At 40.9% G+C, this 22,822-nt stretch overlaps 1 protein-coding gene across 1 annotated transcript in view; it reads right to left on the bottom strand.

Annotated features, from left to right (window-relative positions):
• Positions 1–22,822, bottom strand: part of LOC148891801 (laminin subunit alpha-3-like) — a 120,180-nt gene that overhangs the window by 40,220 nt on the left and 57,138 nt on the right. The window contains exons 12-25 of the mRNA XM_089008182.1: positions 21,760–21,894; positions 21,626–21,678; positions 20,253–20,352; positions 17,514–17,566; positions 17,247–17,352; positions 17,073–17,172; positions 16,833–16,997; positions 14,341–14,471; positions 13,159–13,298; positions 9,054–9,157; positions 8,812–8,968; positions 2,403–2,566; positions 782–890; positions 611–708 (exon numbers count right to left, since the gene is read on the bottom strand). Coding sequence (XP_088864308.1) covers positions 611–708; positions 782–890; positions 2,403–2,566; positions 8,812–8,968; positions 9,054–9,157; positions 13,159–13,298; positions 14,341–14,471; positions 16,833–16,997; positions 17,073–17,172; positions 17,247–17,352; positions 17,514–17,566; positions 20,253–20,352; positions 21,626–21,678; positions 21,760–21,894 — 1,615 coding nt within the window. The remainder of the gene's footprint in view (positions 1–610; positions 709–781; positions 891–2,402; positions 2,567–8,811; positions 8,969–9,053; positions 9,158–13,158; positions 13,299–14,340; positions 14,472–16,832; positions 16,998–17,072; positions 17,173–17,246; positions 17,353–17,513; positions 17,567–20,252; positions 20,353–21,625; positions 21,679–21,759; positions 21,895–22,822) is intronic.

Below are 22,822 nucleotides of genomic sequence, written 5' to 3'. Positions count from 1 at the left end.
TAATGTAAATACAGTAGAAATGGTGGTCTTTATGTCCCTAATCAAGTAGCTTCTGAACTCCGTTGCAAAATTCTTGCAAAAACAATGGCCAAAAGAAGTAATTATGTGCCCAAAATGACTTTTCAAGCTGTTCCAAGTACTTAACCGTTTGGAAATACTGTAGGCATTTCTTTGTAAGACCAACCCAAAAAATATTTGTCTTTTTAAGTTTCACCATAACACCCTGTAAAGTGTCCTTGAGAGCTTTGAAAAGAAGCCTGAAAATAAAATGTATTATTATTATTATTATTATTATTATTATTATTATTATTATTATTATTATTATTAAATCAGAGACACCAGATAGGTTTGATTCCTGAAGTTATATTACAAGAGAAAAAATAATAAAAGCAAATTATAAAGTCATAATATTATGGAGGTTTCAAGGGGGGAGGTCAAATTATAAGACAATACCCTGTAGCATATATTTACATGAAATTAAGTTGAGATAACAGCAACAGCAGAACAACAGTAGAAAAAAATAGTCCACCAAACATTGAATCTTAATTCTATTCTCATTTTCGCAATTTAAGGCAATGTCATCAGTTAAACTCATTTTCGATTGCATTACCTGTCTTCAGTGAAGCGACCGTGAGTGGAAACGCAAAGCAATTTAGCCTCCACATACTCCATGGAGAACTCCTGTGCTGGGACCGCGTATACTTTGTGCTGTGGACAAACACATTGTCGACTCAGCATAGTCGCAAAGCGAAACACTAATGGCCGCAAAAATGTGTCTCACCAGCAGGAAAGTAGTGGTGGACATCTGCAGGAGAAGTTCTGTCCTGTGGGTAAGCTGTAGCACGGCCACCTGATTGTTGCTGTCCACCACCACGCTCCGGCACAAAAAGCTGCACACACGGTAAAACAAACAAACAAACAAACAAACAAACAAACAAACAAACAGACATTTTTTTGATTTGTTTCTGATATGACTACTGAAGTATTATTTCAAATTATAATTTGTTTAGTTAAGTCTCTGCCATGGGATTTGGCTTTTCTCAATGATATGTCATGAAAATAATGTCATGGTGTGCGCCTTAATAATGTCATGATTTGCGTCTTCAAAAATGTAATGATGTGCATCTCCAATCATGTCATGATGTGTGTCTTCCACCATATTTACTTAGCCTGTGTCACCTTCTGATATGCAGAGTGAACCAAGTTCATTCTTGGAGCCATCTGTTAACCTTGATACACTGCTTACTGGAGACTTTGTGGAGACAGACTGATAAAAGCTAGGAATTGTTTTGGAAGAATGACGCCTCGGTGTCGCGCCATAGTCTTGATACCGCCCTTCTGATGAAATAAATATGTTGTGTGTCCATGATGTGATGATTTTTTTTAAAGGAGCAGGAAAACCGTGACATTAGCTCATTCACTGCCACTCCCTAATTTATTGGGAAACATGACATAGCGCCATTCCCGAATTTGTTCTGGTTTTGGTTTTTCTTGTAGGGGGGTGCCAATATAGCACTGGTCAGACCTCTGGCAATGTATTTTTCCTTCCATGAGAGGGCAGCATTTGTCTTATGTCCATGTTAGCGCTTTGTTACAGCTTCAGCTGTTGTTGAAGCACGATATAAATCAATATGTACTTATGTATTGTATTTTGTACAGCTGCCCCCATTTTAAGATCAGATAACTCCAGACCCATATAACTTAGGAATTAACTCTTTTTTTCTGATGAAAGAAGAGAGTCAAAGGCTTCTTGTGCTGCATTGAATGTTGATGTCGTCCTAAAACTCAATATTCTGTGGGTCCTGGAATTTGAGTGAAAATGACAAAAACCCTGGCACTGGAGTGGACACATCTTTGCACATGTCTGGTTGTGAATGAGTTAATTGAATGGGTTAAAACAATTTGAAAATGTGGATTCCAAATATGTAAACCATTTTCTTATGAGAATAAGACTTCATTCTATTTCCCTTTCCATTAGAATATGAATCAGTTTAATTATAATTGATTTAATATGTACTGAATAAAATTCACACACACCCAAAAATCAATAAAAGTAACTCGTTCACTTTATCTCCAATCAAGCAACAAACAATAAATTAACAAATTTTAGGGAAATACAAAATATGTATGATACATTTTTCAATTTATTTAAGCTTGTAAGAAAATTGGAAATGGTTTCCCTCTTTTAAAAATGTTATTATTCATAATAATAATAATAATAATAATAATAATAATAATAATAATAATAATAATACATTTCATTTATAAGCACCTTTCAAAACTCTCAAGGACACTTTACAGTCACAGGATATTTTTTCTGCGGGTAATACCAAATAAAAGAAATCATTTTAAACATATATGTGACTTTTACTAAGGCCTCTAATTCCGTTTGCAAGACTCACCTGTAATTGCAGCTGTAAATGTTGGCACGGCCTCGCATCTGCTCCCCATGCAGGACACCAACCAGGAAGTTGACATTCTGGATGCTGTCCACTTGGCTGGCATACTCCATGATGAGAGCATGAGGTCCAGGATGAGCCACGCGCAGACTGAGGTGCAGCTGAGACTGGAGGGGGAACAACGAATAACATACTATTTGTTAAAAAAAATCTGAAGCATTAAAGAGGACATACAGTAAACATTGTTGGGTTATGGGAGTGCTTGGGAAATAAACAGCAGAGTACATACGTGACAATCTGCCCATGACCAAAAATGTGTCATCTGTACTCTTTTATACTAATTTGCAAAAATGAGGCCACCGCTGTCCGCTCGTCCCTCCAGGATGCTGCTCCAGGTAGTAGAGAACATGTAAGCTCCCTCATCCCTGTTGATGGTCCTTGGTTCTCGTTTCCGGATTTTAATGGCCTCCCTGATCCAGCGCTGATGATTGTAGTTCTTCAGTGCGCATGACTCTGGCCTTCTCCCAGTCCATGATGTGATTTTCTCTTTTGCAGTGGTCTGTGATGGCTGATTTATGGTGTTCCTGTTGTGCTTGTTCTTTCGTTGCTCTTGTTTGTATTTTTGCTGTCTCCTTATCACACTCCTTCTTGTGCTCTTTTTTTCTTGTATTAAAACTCCTTCCTGTCTCCTCAATGTATGATTTATTGCATGATTGCATGGGATTTCATATATTGAGTTGCATTTATTTTCCGGGTGTGTTTTGTCCTTTGAGTGTACCAAGATCTGTCGGAGAGTTGTGTGTGTGGTTTGACCGGTGTGTTTATGTTGTTTCCTCAGTGCTCCTTGTATGCGTTCTGTGATCCCTCTTATGTATGGCAATGTTACCATTCCCCTGTGCTCTTGTTTGTTTGTTTGCTTTTTCTTTCTCCCCTGCCTTGTTTTTGTTTTTGACCTGCTCTGCACCTTTAATTATTGCCCACTGAGGATATTGACATTTTTGTAGTGTGTGTTGTCTATGTTTTTCCTCCTGTGTTCTGTCCTCCGGGTCCGTGATTATTGTGGTGCATTCATGTAATGTTCTGACAACTTATGAATAGTGGGGTGTTCGGATGTCCAAAGGAGATATTGGTCGGTATGTGTGGGTTTCCTGTGTACTTTTATTTTGATGTCTCCGTTGTCCGTGTGGTGTATGTTCAAGTCCAAGAAGGCGATGGATTGGTTTGTTTCCTCTTCATGGGTGAACTTGATGCTGCCTGTGGTGTCTATGGAGTTGAGGTGATCCGTAAGCTGTTGTGTATGTCCTGTTTTGATTTTTTTCCTGAATGTCGTCCACATATCATTTCCATAGTGTTAGTTTGTATGTTTCCGGGGCTGTTGAAAGAGCTTTCTGTTCCAGGTCCTCCATGAAAAAGCCAGACAAGATAGCAGAGAGTGGGTCCCCCATGGCGAACCCTTCTTTTTGTCTGTATTGTTTCTGAATTGGAAATATGTGGATGTGGCAATGAACTGAAGTAGCTGGGTTATGTCATGTGCTGTTAGATGTGTGCGTTTTTTGAGTGTCCTGTCTGCTTTCAGTTTGTCCTGTACTATCTGAATGGTGGCTTTGGTGGGTGATTTGGTGAAAAGTGAGATGACGTCATGTGATATGAACAAAAAAAGGCACGTCACAACAACATCCGTGACACTCTGACGAAGGCGGAAGTATACGCCGAAACATGTCAGGTATTTGAACACCTACAATACACTGTCTGTAAGAAGAGAATCTGCTTTAGATTAGATATCAAGTAGACAGGATGAATTTAGTACAACAATGGCTTTTTGTGATCACTTTCAACCACTGTCTGAAACACAATTGGTTGGAGGCGATACCATGTGGAAACAACCACCATGTTTTTGATACCCTGTTGTCAGTGACGTGCGGTGAGGTTCATGGCTGGTGAGGCACTGACGTCATCACAGTCAGATTTACAAACATGAATTACACAGAGTAGCTTATTCACCATTTGATTGGCAACAGTTAGTGTTTTGTTTAAAATGTCATGTCAGCATTCTTTATATAAAAAGTATAGAAAGAAGCATAGAAAAAAAGAATGAAAAAAAACGTGATTACCGTGTTACCTTTACTTAGAAATTAAGTCCATGCGCCGCTCCTTCTGAAGAAAGGCAATACATATACTGTAATAGTAATACGTCTGTGTAAGCTCTCAGTCGTAAAGGAGTGGTCCATCGATGAGAAGGTTTCTTCAGCCGTCATCTGTACAAATGTGAAGGTTTCGGACGTTTCGCCTCCTATCCAAGAGGCTTCGTCAGCGAACTAAAGTCTGACTGGTCGTATCGGCCCTATTTATATATCCCTAATGTCCAGACATGGTGGCGCCGGACCCAGCTATGATAGGTCCCTACTCTCAGGTTGGGGGGGGGGGGGCAGTGGACCCCGCCCTGTGGCCCCACCGATTGTTCCTACATTCCTGACTAACGACTGGCCTATTACCCCCACTCCCCACGGTATCACCTCATCAGCACAACGACCCTCATCAGCATTACGAAAGTTGCCTAACCTGTTTTGCCTAAGCAGGCTATTGTATGAACGATCCAAATTGAACCTCACCCCACCAGACCGGTTTAATGAAGGATTTTGTTGTTTTATAAGAATCGCTTCTTTTACCCCCCTTTCAAACCATCTATGTTCTTTCGCTAAGATTTTAACCTCATTGTCGTCAAATGAGTGGTTGCTAGCTTTTAGGTGCAAATGTATGCCGATTGAGGTCCACTTATATTATCCCTGCGATGTTGATAAAGTCTTTTTTTGAGAATTTGTTGAGTCTCCCCAATGTACTGCTCTTTACAATTTTCATTCTTACAATGTATGGAATAAACTCCATTACTTTGTTTTTCATTTGGTAGCCTATCTTTTGGATGCACTAATTTTTGCCTTAACGTGTTTATCGGTTTGAAATAAGTAGGAATTTTATGTTGCCAAAGGACTCTGTAATTTTTCAGAAACTCCTGCAATGTACGGTACTGCTACTCCTCTCCTTTTTGTATCTTGAGAATTGTTGGTTTCATTCCCTATTCTTTCTTTCTGACATTTGTTGAATGACCACTGAGAGTACCCACAGTTAGTGAGTGCTCTCCTGATATGTTTTGACTCCTTTTCTCTACCTTCAGTGCTAGTTGGTATTAGTTTAGCCCTATGCTGGAGGGTTCTGATAACTCCTAGTTTGTGTTGTAAAGGGTGGTTAGAGTCAAAAAGTAAGTATTGGTCAGTGTGCGTAGCCTTCCTAAAGAGTTCTGTTTTTAGCGCTCTGTCCTCTTTTATAATTACTTTACAATCCAAGAAGGCTAGTTGGTTCTCTTGAATGTCCTCACGAGTAAATTTAATGTTGAAGTCTACAGAGTTGAGGTGATCTGTGAAGGATTGAATTTCTTGTTTCTTAATTGTGACAAAAGTATCGTCCACATATCTAAACCAGTGTCTAGGTTTTGTCCCTGGGAAGGATGTGAGGGCCTGTTTCTCCATCTCTTCCATGTAAAGATTAGCCGCAATGGGTGAAACTGGTGAGCCTCTTGGATAGGAGGCGAAACGTGCGAAACCTTCACATTTGTACAGATGACGGCTGAAGAAACCTTCTCATCGATGTAATAATAATAGTTTGACTAAACATGGACAGTTTTAAAAGTCTCTCTATTTCTGTCAATTTAGATACGTAATCCTCCATTCTGAAAATAAGGCCAAGCAACCCGAAAAAATGACTGGGTAGTTGCAGTTAACTTGCTAACTGTTTACTGTAGCTTGCTCTCACTAATTCTATTATTCTGCAGCCGAGGATTCGCAATAATAATAATAATAATAATAATACATTTTATTTCAAGCGCCTTTCAAAACACCCAAGGACACTTTACAATAAAAACAATAAAACAAAGCACATAACAATAAAACCATAAGTAAAATGATACATAATAAAATAGCAGATAGAACTAGACATTGAAAGCAATTTTAAACAAGTGGGTTTTGAGGTGAGCCTTGGAAATAGGGAGGGAGTCAATATTACGGATGTTGGGTGGAAGTGAATTCCAGAGTTTGGGAGCAGAGGACACGTAGAGGTGAAGGGAGGATGAGGACCTGAGGGACCGAGAGGGAACAGAGATTTGAAGCAGGTCAGAGAGATAGGGAGGGGCAAGGTTATGGATGGCTTTGAATGTAAACAGAAGTATTTTGAATGCGATACGATGTTTAACAGGTAGCCAGTGGAGTTGCTGGAGGACAGGGGTGATGTGGTGAAAGGAGGGGGTTCTAGTGATGATCCGGGCTGAAGAATTTTGGACGAGTTGGAGTTTATGGAGAAATTTCTGATTTATACCGAAGAGAAGTGCGTTGCAATAATCGATGCGGGAGGTGACGAGACTGTGGATAAGCATAGCAGCGGAGTGAGGGGTGAGCGAGGGACGGAGACGGTTAATATTACGGAGGTGGAAATAAGCAGACCGAGTTATGTTTTTATATGGGACTGAAAAGATAGTGAGCTATCGAGGATGACACCCAGGCTCTTGACCTGAGGGGAGGGGGACACGGTTGAACTGTCAATGGTGAGAGAGAAACTGTTAGTTTTGTGGAGGGTGGATTTGGTACCGACAAGGAGAAGTTCGTTTTTTTCACTGTTAAGCTTGAGAAAGTTATGGGAAAGCCAGGATTTAATTTCTGAGAGGCAAAGTGAGAGGGATGAAGGTGGAAGAGAGGCGTCGGGTTTGCTCGAGAGGTAGAGTTGGGTGTCATCCGCAAAGCAGTGAAAGTGAATGCCAAACTTACGGAAAATATTGCCAAGAGGAAGTAGGTAGATTATAAAGAGAAGTGGCCCCAGGACAGACCCTTGAGGCACACCAGAGGACACAGGAGAGGACCATGAGGTGAACGAGTTGATTTGGATGAATTGTGAGCGATCAGAGAGATAGGAATGAAACCAGCGGAGTGGGGTGTGGGTGATGCCTCGGGTGGAAAGTCTGTCGAGCAGGATAGGGTGGGAAATGGTGTCAAAGGCTGAGGTCAGGTCGAGAAGGATGAGGATGGAGAGTGAACCGGCATCGGCTGCCATAAAAAGATCATTCGTGATTGTTATGAGAGCCGATTCAGTACTGTGGCGGGGGCGGAAACCAGACTGGAATTGTTCGTACAGGTTATTGTGAGTGAGGTGTGAGTGAAGCTGGGACACAACTGTCTTTTCAAGAATTTTGGCGATGAATGGGAGGTGGGAAATTGGACGTAAGTTATTGAAATCGTATGGGTCTGAGCCAGGTTTTTTCAGGATTGGAGTGACAGCTGCGGTTTTGAGTGGGATAGGAACAATTCCAGTTGATAATGAGGAGTGAATAATGGTAGAAATAAATGGGAGAAGAGAGGGTAGGCAGGACTTTATAAGGATAGTAGGGAGGGGGTCGAGTTGACAGGAGGAGTTCTTGGATTTGATGATAATGTCTGAGATTATAGAGGAATGGGGGAGTTCAAAGGCAGAAAGTCGTTGGGAAGGAGTAGAAAGGCTGGGAGAGGGGGGGGGGTGACAGAGGACCCGAGGTGCTGATGGATTTTGTTGATTTTGAGAATCTCTAATCACCAGCGCCCCCTGTCATGAGGCAGGAGAACTGTGTGCTTCACCTATGCACACAGTTTTGATACAAATAAAATAAAATAAACACTGTAGTACAGTGTTTATAATGTAAAGTGACTCTACAATATATACACCAGCTAAACTGTAGAAATTTAGTTCATATACTAAAAGTGTTTGAACACTTTAATAGCGATATGCAGAAGGACAGCAATGCGGTCTCTTTGCAGAGCAAGCCAGCACAGTTGGCATAGTGATTGCGGCATCCATGGTGAGGCTCAGCCGGCTGCTGCCTCACCACCCGTCTCTACTTAATATTTGAACGGTAAATGTGAACATTCAGCGATTTTGAAAAAAAAAGTTAAATAGAAAAGAAATTTAAAGTAGAAATCACTAAATAAATATAACTGTTTAATTTATTTTTTCATTTGATATTTCCATGATGACAGGTGAGGCATGGCCTCACCTGCCTCCCCTAACTGCACGTCACTGCCTGTTGTCACGTCAAAGCCATTAGAAAAGCAGAGCTGCATCGAATCTTGTGGGTCGAGGGGGGATGCGCCTTACCTTACTGCAACCTGGCGGTTAGCTGGAACTGCTTTTGGTGGTGAAAGGTGCATGTATTTTAAGTCAAACTAAACATGTATTACAGTATATGTACTGTCGTACATATATTACCCGAATAAGAGTTAGATGAGTAATTCAGAGCACACAGGGAATCACTGCCTAAGATCTGTTGTAAATTGTGTGAAAATGCATAATTGATGAAGAAGATTTTTTAAAAAATGGAGCTATGGAGTTCCTATGCTTTTACCTGTGTGCCATGCAGATAGGCCATGTCAGGGTGATCCGGGGTGGGCCGCCGCACCGGCGCCTGCCTCCTCGTGTGGGCCCTCCGACTCGAAAAGCTTCCCTGTGAGCCCAAAGTCGAGCTGAATCTATCCATTGGTACGTGCTTGTACAGTAGACAGCTAGAAGGCACAAAAGGATCTTAGTCAGAAACCCAAAAATATTGGATGCCTCTTATGAATGTAAACAAGGAAAATACAGACATACTTTTTATGCCATTGGTCTGTGGGCACATATGTGCAGGGCTCTGTGATCTCTTTGTGCAGCAGCGGGGCATCGTAGTAATCCTGAGGCAGCAGGACCAAATAGTCCTGAGGAATAAAATGCATTTTATATGGGAACAAAGGACAAGCCAGAAAATCATTATAGAGTAAATGGGGAAAGTAGTTAAAATTGAACAAATGCCCATGTTTTTATGTTCCTTCTTCTTCTTTTCCTTTCGGCTTTTCCCTTCAAGGGGTCACCACAGCAAATCAGTGTCCTCCATCTTTAGAGGTTTGATCCGCATGTTTGTTTTGGATTGGATTGGATTGGATATGCCTTTATTCGTCTCACAGTGGAGAAATGTACATTTCACAGCAGCAAAGTGATGAAAGGAATGAGAGTAGAAAAACAAAATACATGAGCTGCTGGAAAGGCAGCCACTCCTGCGGCGCCGTCTTGAAGTCAAAAGAACAAAAAAAAACTAAATAACAAATAATATGACAGCATAGAGACAATATGACAAAACAAAGACACAGAGAGACATTCATTCTTCAGGACTTTTGGCCAAGCTTTTACGTTGGATGCCCTTCCTGACACAGCCCGCTGTATTTATCCGGGCTTGGGACCGGCACAAAAAGACTTATGTCCCTTTGTGGCTACAGAACAAGCAACTCGCTCAATGAAAGGCTCCCAAATAAATTAATCTAAACCAGTGACGTGCGGTGAGGGTCATGGCTGGTGAGGCACTGACGTCATCATAGTCAGATTTACAAACATATGAACTCTACAGAGTAGTTTATTCACCATTTGATTGGCAACAGTTAATGTATTTTGTTTAAAATTTCATGTCAGCATTTTTTATATATACAAACTGTAGCATAGAAAAAAAACAATTAAAAAAACGTTTTTATCGTGTTACCTTTAGTCCATGCGCCGCTCCTTCTGAAGAAAGGCATCGATAACTTCTCTGTAGAAGCCTTCCTTATCTTTCTTCAGTTTTAAAAGTCTCTCTGTCTCAACGGAGATCACTGCCAGTGAAGAAAGTCGTCCTTGATCAGTCCTGTTCTGACTGTATGTTTTCAGTGCTGAGAATGACAATCTCGTCTACTTCTACAGCAACAAATGGGGCTGCACCGATCTCCTTTTTAATGTCATTTCTAATGACATCACCAACTGCTTCAATGAAATCGTTCTGTATTCTGTTTCACAGGCTAGAAAATATAGTGGATGTCCCAAAATGACTCGCTAGCCTGTCATCTTTCTGAGCGAAAGCATGTAATAGTTCAACATAGTTGCCACGATGAGCAGAGCCCTTACTTTCATCGTTTCCACGAAATGCCAGCTGTTGTTTGGCAAGGAAGCAGGTGGCATTGATGAGATCTTTTAAAATCTCCCGGTTCTCCTTTACCTTAGCATTGTGGATGCTGATGTTGAGTCTTCGCTCATTTGTGATGAGGCTCCGTTGTAAATTTTTCAGGTCGCAATATCCCATTTGAGTCCAGACATTGTCACAAATTCAGAACAGAAGGCAGGAAAAGCAGAAAAGGCGGTTTTTTGCTGGACATCCACACAGCCAGCCTTTTCGTGTGTACCAGTCCGCCTAAAAAGAGCGATTATTGTGTCCCGTTGTCTGAAGCAAACCTTTTAGCTCCGGTGTTGGTCTTCCTTTAATTATTACCTCCTGCTTCGATTGAAAGTTCAGTTGAGAAAATTCTTTCAATTAAGATATGTAATCCTCCATTCTGAAAGTGAGGCCAAGCAACACGAAAAAAATGACTGCAGGGTTGCACTTTACTTGCTAACTGTTTACTGTAGCTTTCTGTCTCTAATTCTATTATTCTGCAGACGTGGAGTAAGAAGTATCTCTGGAATCACAAGCGCCCCCTGCCTGTCATGAGGCGGGAGAACTGTGTGCCTCACCTACGCACAGCGTTTTGATAAAAATAAAACAAAATAAACACGAGTACAGTGTTTATAATGTACAATGACTCTACATTATATACACCAGCTAAACTGTGGAAATTTAGTTCATATACTAAACGTGTTTGAACGCTTTAATAGCGATATGCAGAAGGACAGCAATGCGGTCTCACTGCAGAGCAAGCCAGCACAGTAAGCATAGTGATTGCGCAATCCATAGTGAGGATCAGCCGGCTGGTGCCTCACTGCTCGTCTCTACTTAGTATTTGAACAGTAAATGTGAAAATTCAGCGATTTAGAAAAAAATCCTAAAACGGTGAAGTTAAATGGACAAGAACTTTAAAGTACAAATCACTAAATACATATAACTGTTTAATTTATTTTTTCATTTGATATTTCCATGACAGCTTTCCATGATGACAGGTGAGGCACTGCCTCCCCTGCCTCCAATGACTGCACGTCACTGATCTAAACACACTTTTGAAATATTCGGATATTTTAACGGTAGAAATAACGTAAAGGATTATTGGGGAGTTAGTCGGTTTGGTTGCTACAATACTCAACGAAAAACCACGCTAGACTTTATTATTTTGCTTTGTGTTGACTATTATCTGAAGCGCTTTGTTACTGCTGCAGCTGTTGCGTAAGCGCTATATAAATTAGGATGTATTGTATTGTATTGTATTTCGATATACAAACTGACATTAGTGCCGTGAGTTTGTGTTACTTCCGGGTTGAGTGAACGCTGGCGCGAAGGGCTGCCACGAATTGATGCCACTGCTCACCCGCAGAAAAAAAAAAAAAAGTTATTTTCCCGTGATTGTAAAGTGTCCTTGACAGTTTTGAAAGGCACTTAGAAATAAAATGTATTATTAAAATGTTACGACACGTTCCCAAGGGACACGTTGGAGTCTTGCAACAGTCAATGTGTCTGGTTATTCAGAGAACACAGATTGTTTTTTTGTGAAAATCTGCGAGTGAAATATTTAAAATATTTTTCATATTAAAATAGTCTTGCATTTATATATTTAAGATGTATAACCATCATCATTATTATTAGATATCATGTTCTGTTGATATTTTTATAGAAATTATTCCTACCATTACGCTCTGGTCAAAAAGTGATTTAGGGAAAAGTAATTAGAGATGGATATAATTTTGAGGTTAATTTTAAACAGGTCTTTTGGAGATATATATATATATATATATATATATATATATATATATATATATATATATATATATATATATATATATATACAGTAAAGTCTTGTTATATCGTCATCATGGAAAGCTGTCATGGAAATATCAAATGAAAAAATAAATTAAACAGTTATATATATTTAGTGATTTGTACTTTAAAGTTCTTGTATATATCGATATCGGATATATCGATAGTCCCGGTTATATCGATACTATTTCTATGCACGCACGGAGAAAATTACATGCAAACAGGGTCGGATATATCGATAGTCCCGGTTATATCGATATTTTTTCGGACTCCCTTGAATATCGATATAACGAGACTTTACTGTATATGCAGAGGCAGAATGTGACATGACAGGACGTCCAATAAAACAAAAAAACAAATACAGTGTGTATGTGTCTCCATCTATCTATCTATCTATCTATCTATCTATCTATCTATCTATCTATCTATCTATCTATCTATCTATCTATCTATCTATCACACCACATTATAAGGCTACGCACTACTTCCGCTACAGGGGCAAAATGGAGTCGGTGGCCACTGACAGTAGTTGCGAGACCTGTTGTGGCTCAAGGCACTGTATGTAGCTGGCTAGCTGTATATCTTTCTAGTTGGCTGGCTAGCTATCTAGCTAGCTATCTATTGGCTATCGATTAGCTCGCTAGCTAGCTAGCTAGTTTTCTATCCATTTGAGTTACTTCCGGGTTGAGTGAACGCTGGCGCGTGTGGCTGCTGCTGCTCCCCACAGAAAACCTTATCATTTGACTGTAAAGTGACCTTGAGAGTTTTGAAAGGTGCTTATAAATGAAATGTATTGTTATTATTATTATTACTTCAAATGTAATGCGCACCTGCGTATAAGGCGCAGGGTCATCTTTTGAAGAAAATGAAGGCTTTTGAGTGTGCCTCAGACACCGGAAAATACGGTAGATATATTTATGTATATGCATGTCATTTTCTTGTTTTTGGGCAACTTACGAGAAAAACACCAGGTGCTTCGATGCGGATGATCCAGTTGCCCGGTGTCAATACAAATGGCTCAGCAAAGCCGTCGCCAGGTACAGTGAGGAACGATGGTTGTGGACTCTCAGGGAAAACAACTTCCTTACTCTGCTCTGCTGCAGGCACACAAACATCATATTTGATGAGACATTTATACGAATGTCAGTGTCGTTCAATCAGTGATTCTCAACTAGTAGTGTTTGAACCAACACCACATGCAACGTGAAATGCAATTTCACAGTTACATCTGTTCTACATTAAGGATATGCCAACAACAGGTATCAGCAATTTACAATTTGTTCACAGTAACATGTTAATTTATTAATTGAAATGTTATGTCATGTAAGTATGAGTGGGACTGGAACTTAGTATCGGTATTGGTAATTCAAGGGTAAATACTCATACTGGTGCTGGTCAACAACAGCAACAAAGTGATATTGAAAATCCTTAGTCCAAACAGAAGTGTGCGTCGATCGTTTAATATTAAAAAGAAAGAAAGAAAGAAAGAAAGAAAGAAAGAAAGAAAGAAAGAAAGAAAGAAAGAAAGAAAGAAAGAAAGAAAGAAAGAAAGAAAGAAAGAAAGAAAGAAAGAAAGAAAGAAAGAAAGAAAGAAAGAAAGAGAGAAACAAAGAAAGAAATAGCAAATAGCAGCAAGTGGAGCAATGTTGAGGTTTCATTCTTAAAGTGGCTGCACTAAATAACAATCTGGATTGAAATACAATTAAAAGTACACCTTATCCTTCATTCAGTTTTTTTTTTCAAGGCAACCCTATAACGAAATAACATTTTGTCAATTCACCACATGTTTTTTTCATGTACTGTACCTGCATATGCTATGTGACCTTCAATACTTGAATTATTTATGTACCCATGTTTACTACTGTGTTGTTGCTGTTGACATTTATCTACATGTAATTTGGACCTCTTTGCATGTTGGTTATTTCGTGTTTTCTGTCAATGTAAATACTGCCACACTTGATAAACCTTCCTTGAAGTAGAGTGTGAAAAATAGACAAAAAATGATTTTGCCACTTAAAACTTCAATGGAAATAAAATGTGGGTCCTGAGTGAAACCAACTGAGAATCTCTGATATGAATGCCGTGGATGACTTCAGATGCTTGAATGGAATACGCTTCACTCTCCATAGGCTGACTTACCTGCCTGGCCTCTGTTATGAGCCACCTTGATGCTACCGCTCACGCTGTTAAGGCTCGGGTTAGTGAACCGTACCACCACGCGGAATAAGTTGCGTCTGGCATCTTTCCACTCAACATGCATGAGACTCTGACTTCACTCTGTAGGGGAGGACGACAGGGACAAGCGACTGACCGGATCAAATATTATATTAGATGCACATTGGAGAGGGTTGAGGAGGCAACTTTTGCACAATCACAAGAGGCTTCATTAACACACTGCAAGCCGGGAGAGGCGGGGAAAAAACATCCAGGCGCCGCCTTCTACTTACAGTCACAGCACAGCTGTGAGCCGGCTTCATCCACCACTGTGAGCCTTGCTCTTAATCGTGCAGCCTTTCCCTTATTTCGCGGGGTGGCGTAGCGCATTATAATATGGAAAGTGTCAGGAAAGCCAAGTGGAAGGGTGAGGATCACCTCTGGCTGCAAAGAAATAGCTCGAGAAATTGCTGATGAGGCAATCAGAAGCTAAAAAAAGTTGCTTGTTGGTTTATTGCACTACAGAATTTGCAAAGTGATATTTTGCTTTTGGGGACTCTTCCAGTCGCTCGGATTTGTGACTGTGTGACACACGAGCTGATTCTGATCAACTGTTACGTGTGGTCTTAGTTTCAAAATGTCACGAGCATGCTGAAGAATGAACCAGCTCTTTGTTCGGGAAGAGGAAATTGTGCAATTGGTAAGTTTAAAGAAGGTCATAATTTTCAATGATAACATTTTGAGTGATTCGGTTCATTCTGAAATTTCACCCAAAGTAGTGAGATTTTTTTGGGGAAGGTTTTGGAAGAAGTAACTGACAGAAAGCATTCCATTTAAAAAGTAGGAGTGAAAGAGGAGGAAGACGTACAAGGCGACTTTTATGGAGAAGGCAATCAATTGTGCAAAAGTACATTGATGATGACACAAAATGACGTATTCACCCGCTTTCAGATGTTATGTATTGCATCAATTAAAATATTGATTTTTCTCCATCTTGTGGTGTCTTTCTGTCAAGGCCTTAAACTGAAGTGGGTTGATTTAGACCACAGGTGTCAAAGTCAAGGCCCGCGGGCCAAATCCGGCCCGCCACATCATTTTTTTTCGGCCCGCGAAAGCAAATCAAACTTGTTAAATTCCATGATGATTGCTAAAATCTGAGCCAAAATTTCATATTTTTGGATGTCAACCACAATAAAAGTCATTATTCTTGACTTCAGATTTGAAAACGAGTTATTCATTAATTTGCTGTGTGCTCTATCTGTAATATTTGAAGGGATTTCAACATTCTAATGGGTTCCCCAAATTCATAACGGCCCTCGAGAGGAAACCATAACTACAATGTGGCCCGCGGCAAAAAATGACTTTGACACCCCTGATTTAGACCAAAGTAGTGCTTTGCCACCACCTTGTTGTGACTATTGTGTGACTGGTGACATCGGGTTGTGACTTGTTGTGACCAGTGGCAGACCGTCAAGACCTGCAAAGCTTTCTCTGCTGGCCTAAAACTATCCGAATCCATGAATTCTTATTAAATAATTGCAAATTGTCTTTCAGCTACATTTCATTGCTTTTCCCCTGTTGTGCTGCTTTCAGATGTGTTTTTTCACATTGAAGCATTTAACCAATCACATTTCAGCCATCATTTGTTACCAAGGTCAGAAATCTACCTGGACGTCTTCATTATCAGTTCTGCGGGCCCTGGAGCATCAAATGTGTCCATCAAACAGTTCCTTTAATCAATCAGATTTCGAGTTGGCAACCTAAAAGGGGTACCGGCGCTTTCTTGCAGGCACTGGTTAACGTCGCAAACTATGATTGGCTAGTCACTAGCCAATCATAGTTTGCACAAACTGCTTTATCACTCGCCGCAACTGACAAGAGCCTACTGGCCCGAGCTAGCACACTGTATCAGTCGCAAGCTGCATAGGCAAATATATTGTGTTGATTTAATAGCAGTTTTGTCAACCCACAATGGCTGAAGGAGAAGAAGAAATGTATTTGTTTGCAGATTTACTGTTAAAGTCAATTTCCAGATGGAAAAAAATGGACATCATTAAGAACGGTCGGTCAGTTATTTTCCTCGGTTAATGGTCTCCTCTAGTCTGTATTGATTCAGAAGGAGCACTACTAAAGGCCTCGCGATGAAGTCCATGGCCTGCCACTGCTATTGACGATTATCAAGCCTTCTCGAGGGAGTGTCAATCAGTTGTACTAAATTCATCCTGTCTATTTGATATCTAATTTAAACCAGATTATTTTATTACAGACTGTCTGTAAGAAAAGAATTGGATTGGATTTGCCTTTATTAGTCTCGCAGTGGAGAAAAGAATCTGAAGAAGAATCTGGTTTAAATTGGAGTGTCAATCATTTATGGATTTTCACCCTTTGTGAAAGGGTGTTGTGTGTTTGTTTATGATCTATAGTTTTAAATTAAACAATATAATCACTTATTGGATCAATATTTTGGACTGGAAGGCATGCTCACCTGCGCAGGGGACAGCTCAGCGTAACCTGTCCAGCTGAACCCGGGGAATTCTTGGGGGTCGTAACCGAAACGCACCGGCCTCCCATTTGGTGTCGTGCCCTCCTCCACCTCAAACTTGAACTGATGCAAGGTGGGGAAATAATAGCTTGGGGCTGGCCTGAGAAGGAACACCATTGCCTGAAGTAAGGCTTGGATGCTATTTTCAACATTGATATTTTTGGAAAAGTCCTACTGTGTGCATTTCAGGCCGTCTATGTTACTACGGCAACGGCATTGGCCAGAAGTCGCTTCACAAGCCGCACTGATGGCGCCTCCAACGTCGCAGTCACAACCTGTGAGGGTTCCTCCATTTTAAGAAGGATGTTTTTTTCCATGAAGAAGATTGAGTATGTTGCCGCAGACTCACCTTGGCATCCCAAATAATTATTTTTCTGCAACAGGAAGTAGCCACGGTCACAGACATCGCAAGTGTGCCCGCCTACATGAGGCTTGCAGTGGCACTGCCCATTTCTCTGCACGGATGGAAAAAAAAGGCAAAGTCGGTTTAATGGTTTAGAATGTTTTCGAACTCAAGATAAAATTCAAAAGCCAAAGGCATGTCTGATACTGAAATTCTAACACACATAAAATTGAAATAAGAATGAATGAAGGTTACAACTCAAATGTCAACCACCTGCTGACACTCTCCAACACCGCTCAGCGTCCCTTTGACATCACACCTGCACACTGGAATTAAACAGAAAGACAAAAAAGAAGGAAAGCAAATAAGAAAGGTTGGCAGCTGAATAGACTCTGATTGCAGGATATAGTTACCTTCATGGGTGAGGAGTAAGAACACAAAAGCTCACTGGAGGCTTTAAAGTCAACCAAGTGAAATCAAAACATCCCCATGAATGTCCAGCCGCAAGCAACCAGAGGCATTCTTTAGATATTAAAACCTTTCCCCCATTTTGCTGTCGTTGAGGTCACATTCTTGCTACGGAGCAGATGAGAAACAGAGGAAAGGTATCCGAGCATAGAATGAGGCCCAGACCTTTGTTTTTCAAATGAAATAGACATATTTGACCGTGCCAACACTGCGGCTTTGGGATACAATTAATTTTCCAAGAGTGTCCTTTTCCTTCGTTTGTGATTTCAATGCAAAAGGTTGACTGTAATTTCCTCACTATAAGGGGCACCGGATTGTAAGGCGCGCCTTCAATAATGACATATTTTTAAACATTGATTTTGCCATAATTTTCCTTTTTTGATGTCAAACATGAAAATATAAATTACAGAATAGTATAATGTGTTCTATTTTCTGGGTTTTAATTAGCTCAAAAACATTTATCAGTTTATTACAATACAATAATAAATATACAGTAAAGTCTCGTTATATCGATATTCAAGGGAGTCCGACCCTGTTTGCATGTAATTTTCTCCGTGCGTGCATAGAAATAGTATCGATATAACCGGGACTATCGATATATCCGATATCGATATAACGAGACTTTACTGTACTTTTCAAAGATTACAAATCTTCCTTCTTTAAAATAAGTGAATGAATGAGTTTTCATGGAATATTTTGGCCTTGAAATGTTGGGGAAAAAATAATTTTGGGCTCTTTTTGATTCCCTAAATACAAAATCAAGCAAAAAATTCCATTTCTAATAATTGTGCCAAAAAGGGAAAATTATAGTGAAATCAAGAAAAAAAATCCACTTTGCAAAGTACCTCAGTTTACGAACGCAACAAAAGGCGAGAGTCTGATGATTCCACGGACGCGGAATAAAACGCGACAAAAGAAGGCGGGCGGGGTGAATAAAATGGCACACTCGCGATCGGAAACCGGAAAGCAACAAACTTACGCGATCGCGTCTAACAATCACCTCGTGCAAAGCAAACTGTTGGATTTGCCAGCACAAGACACAGCGATGCACTTCCGATGTAATCACGTCACTGGTGAGGTGACAGTGACTCCTTGAAGTGAAATGAAATTGAAGTGTCGCGAGCGGCGGCCCGCCCCAGCTGTCAACTCGCACATGACAATTTAGCGTGACTATTGACACGCTGTTCCGGTGTGTGTGAAAACACTAGCTCTGATTGGCTTACCATGACACATGACTCTACCCTTTAGCTAATCACAATCACTTCTATCGCATTTTGACAGAGGGTGCGTTCAAGTGTAGCAACACAGAAACGTTGGCAAGTGTTTGTTCCTGCTCATTCAGTTAGACAATGCTTTCCAAACAGCCTAGAGTCATAAGAAGTCATGCGCTATTCTCGAACCTGAATGCACCCCAAGTCTTGGATGACAAATAAACAGAGCAGAGTAGACGTGTACGGCTGGTAGTTTCTTCAATTTATTCATAATAACGCACCACATTTGAACTGAGGCTGAACACGAGCCTGTGGTGTTTATTTTCCGGTCCCATAATAGTAAAATTATCTGCAAAAAGCTCCTCGGGGGCGATGGATGTGTGAATTCAGAGAGAGGGGGTGTGGAAAGTACCGCCGGCTGGAGCGCTGTTCGGTCGTGTGCTTCCGCCGAAGATCACTCCGCCAGATCCCAAGGTCGTGTGCTTTGGTGTTCCAGCCGTGGTGGGTGTGTATTATGAAAATAGTGCTTATCATAAGGTTTAATTTTCATGAATTTGACGTTCGTAAGATAATGTGTTCGTAAGTTGAGGTCTCACTGTTATGTAGTTTATTCAACACATTGTAAGAATGAAAATATTAAAGAGCAGTACATTGGGGAGACTAAACAAATTCTCAAAAAAAGACTTTCTCAACATCGCAGGGATAATACTAGTGGGCCTCAATCGGCAGTACATATGCACCTAAAAGCTACCAACCACTCATTTGACAACAATGAGGTTAAAATCTTAGCGAAAGAACATAGATGGTTTGAAAGGGGAGTAAAAGAAGCGATTTTCATAAAACAACTAAATCCTTCATTAAACCGGTTTGGTGGGGTGAGGTTCAATTTGGATCGTTCATACAATAGCCTGCTTAGGCAACATAGGATTAGTAATACTGATGAGGTGATACCGGTCGAGGTGGGGCAACCAGGCCAGTCGTTAGTCAGAACGATAGGAACTATCAGTGGAGCAGCTGCAGGGAGTAGTCCTCTGATCCCCCCAACCTGAGAGCAGGGACCTATCATAGCAGAGTCCGGCACCGCCATGTCTGGACAGTAGGGATATATATATAGGGCCTAAACGACCAGTAAGACTTTAGTTTGCCGACGAAGTTTCTTGGATAATGACACCTTCAAAGAAGTACAGATGACGGCTGAAGAAACCTTTTCATAGATGGACCACTCCTGTACGACTGAGAGCTTACACAGACGTGTCATAAACATGTTTTAAAGAGATCTGGGAATGGTTTTAAATGGTGACCAAGCTGCACCATGTCTGCTTTGAAAAGTTACCTTCACAGCCGTATGTGTTGTCAGCTGACAGGTTCCAGTGAAGAGGCTTACACTTGTCACATAAAACTCCCTCTGTGTTGGCTCGGCAGCGGCAGGAACCCTGAAACAAAAGCGGAGGCAACTGTTGACCACAAAGTACTCTTTTTGTTTGTTGCTATTTTGATTGTCTGCATTAACACTTAGTCCCTGAGAGGAATTATTTTCTTTCTTTCACATATTACAAAAACTGAACTCAAACTTGACAAAGCGTTGCTTGTTGCTCTTGTTATGCTTCCTTCCTATTCTAAAGGGCAGGAAGTTTATTTTCCTTCGTTTTAATTACGCTAACATCACAAGGAGGAAAAAGGGCATTTCCGCATTTAATCAACTGGCTGGATGCACTTTTAGCAACGCAGCTGCGTTACCTCCATCCCCTCAAAAAAACCACAGTTTTTAAAGAACCAGATTGAAAATAGAAAGTCTTTTGACAGTTATTCAAGTTCAATTCAACTTAATTATCAAATGTGCTTGATGTGCAACATATAGCAAAGATGAAATTTATTTCCTCTCAAACACGGGAGAGGAGCTGCTGCAGTTCCCGCGCCGCCATCAACAGAACACTTAAAATACATAAAATGACAAAGTAATACAACACAGGAATCTGACCCTCTTTTTTCTGTTTTCTTTTTGCTGTTTGAAGCAGTTATAATGAAAGAGGAGAGAATCAAAGTGTTTTATGCCCCGTTGTTTGTTTATCAGTTGCTTGTTCTTGCGGTCGTATTGTAGCTTCGAATACCAAAGACAAATTCCTTGTGTGTTACACATGCTTAGCCAAAAAACATGATTCTGAAAATAGCTACTGTGTAAATACTGAGTCAAGAAATTCAATCCCAACAGGGTTCATGAGGTGGATGAGGGCTCTGTAATATTCACTCATTCACTGCCATCACCAAATTTATTCTGGAATTGAAAATATGATGTGGAGCCCCATTCCCGGATTTGTTCGGGTTTTGTTTTTTTCTAGGGGAGTGCATTTGAAGCTTCGGTCAGACCTCCAGCAATGTTTTTTCGATGAGAGGGCAGCATCTGCCTTTTGTACAGCCACCCCCACTTGCACCTCATGTGATTCCACACCCATATAACTTAGAAATTAACTCTTTTCTGATGAAAGAAGAGAGTCGAAGGTTTGTTACGTTGCACTGAATGTTTATGTAGTCCTAAAACTCAATATTCTGTGGGTCCTGGAATTTGAGTGAAAATGACAAAAACCCTGGCACTGGAGTGGACACATTTTTGCACATCGTCCGGCAGTGAATGTGTTATACATAAATAGATAAATGAATGAATGAATGCATCAGGTCACTCAAGTTTCTCCCTAATATTAATAATCATACCGTTTGAGGTTCCCTGCTCTCTGTCCCATGTGGATTGCACTGACTGATGGCCACTGGAAGCACAAAGTGAGAAGCAAATAAATACTGCAACACCCAAAAAAAACAATGTTGCAGTTTTTGGGTGTGTGTGTTACCTGAACACGAGGGGAACCCGAGTCCAGAAGTACATTGGTCACACTGCTGGCCCACCACCCCAGGCAGACATGGACACTGACCCGACAGTGGGTTGCATGGAGTACCATACGAGCCTTCGCTGGAACACTGGCAGGCTGGATAAATCAAGCAGGCGAAAGGTCAGATATATGTATTCACGCAGGAAGTCCAAACGGTAGTCTTTTCGGGGAAGCTGCATTCCTTAAAAGGAAGATGGAAGATGGCATGTCACTGAAAGTGTAGGGACAGCGTGGGTGAAAAATAGGAATGGGGGAAGCCATAAAAAGATCCATGTGAACAGTAGATCCATCATGCAGCAATTGTTAGCACTGGAAACTGCAATTTTTAAATAAAGCGGCAACCGACAATTGTTGAAGAGTAAAAGGTTTTTTCAGTCGTCAGCTGTACTTCTTTGTAGGTGTGGGACAGTTCGCTTCTCATCCAAGAGGCTTCGTCAGCGAACTAAAATGTTGCTGGTAGCTGTGGCCCTATAATATTATATATATATATATATATATACAGGCGGCCCGGTAGTCGAGTGGTTAGCACACCGGCTTCACAGTGCAGAGGTCGCCGGTTCGCTCCCGGTCCGGCCTCCCTGTGTGGAGTTTGCATGTTCTCCCCGGACCCGCGTGGGTTTTCTCCGGGTCCTCCGGTTTCCTCCCACACTCCAAAAACATGCATGGCAGGCAGATTGACCACTCCAAATTGTCCCTAGGTGTGAGTGTGAGAGTGACTGTTGTATGTCTTTGTGTGCCCTGCGATTGGCTGGCAACCAATTCAGGGTGTCCCCCGCCTCGTGCCCGAAGACAGCTGAGATAGGCTCCCGCGACCCTAATGAGGAATAAGCGGTACGGAAAATGAGATGAGATAGATATATATATATATACACACACACACAGAGGTGTGGCGGTGCCAGAGCTCTGCTATGATAGGTCTCTGCTCTAAGGTTGAAAAGGTTGGAAACACGGGTGCGATTAAATTCAATCGTCCTGAAATGGTTAGGATAGGAGGAAAGAACTCGTTTTCTGATAATTGGATGTT

This window comes from Hippocampus bargibanti, linkage group LG11, assembly GCF_051943395.1.
Source record: "Hippocampus bargibanti isolate YZ-2025 linkage group LG11, ASM5194339v1, whole genome shotgun sequence".
Lineage (NCBI taxonomy): Eukaryota > Metazoa > Chordata > Actinopteri > Syngnathiformes > Syngnathidae > Hippocampus > Hippocampus bargibanti.
This window is presented reverse-complemented; position numbering and strand designations above follow the sequence as displayed.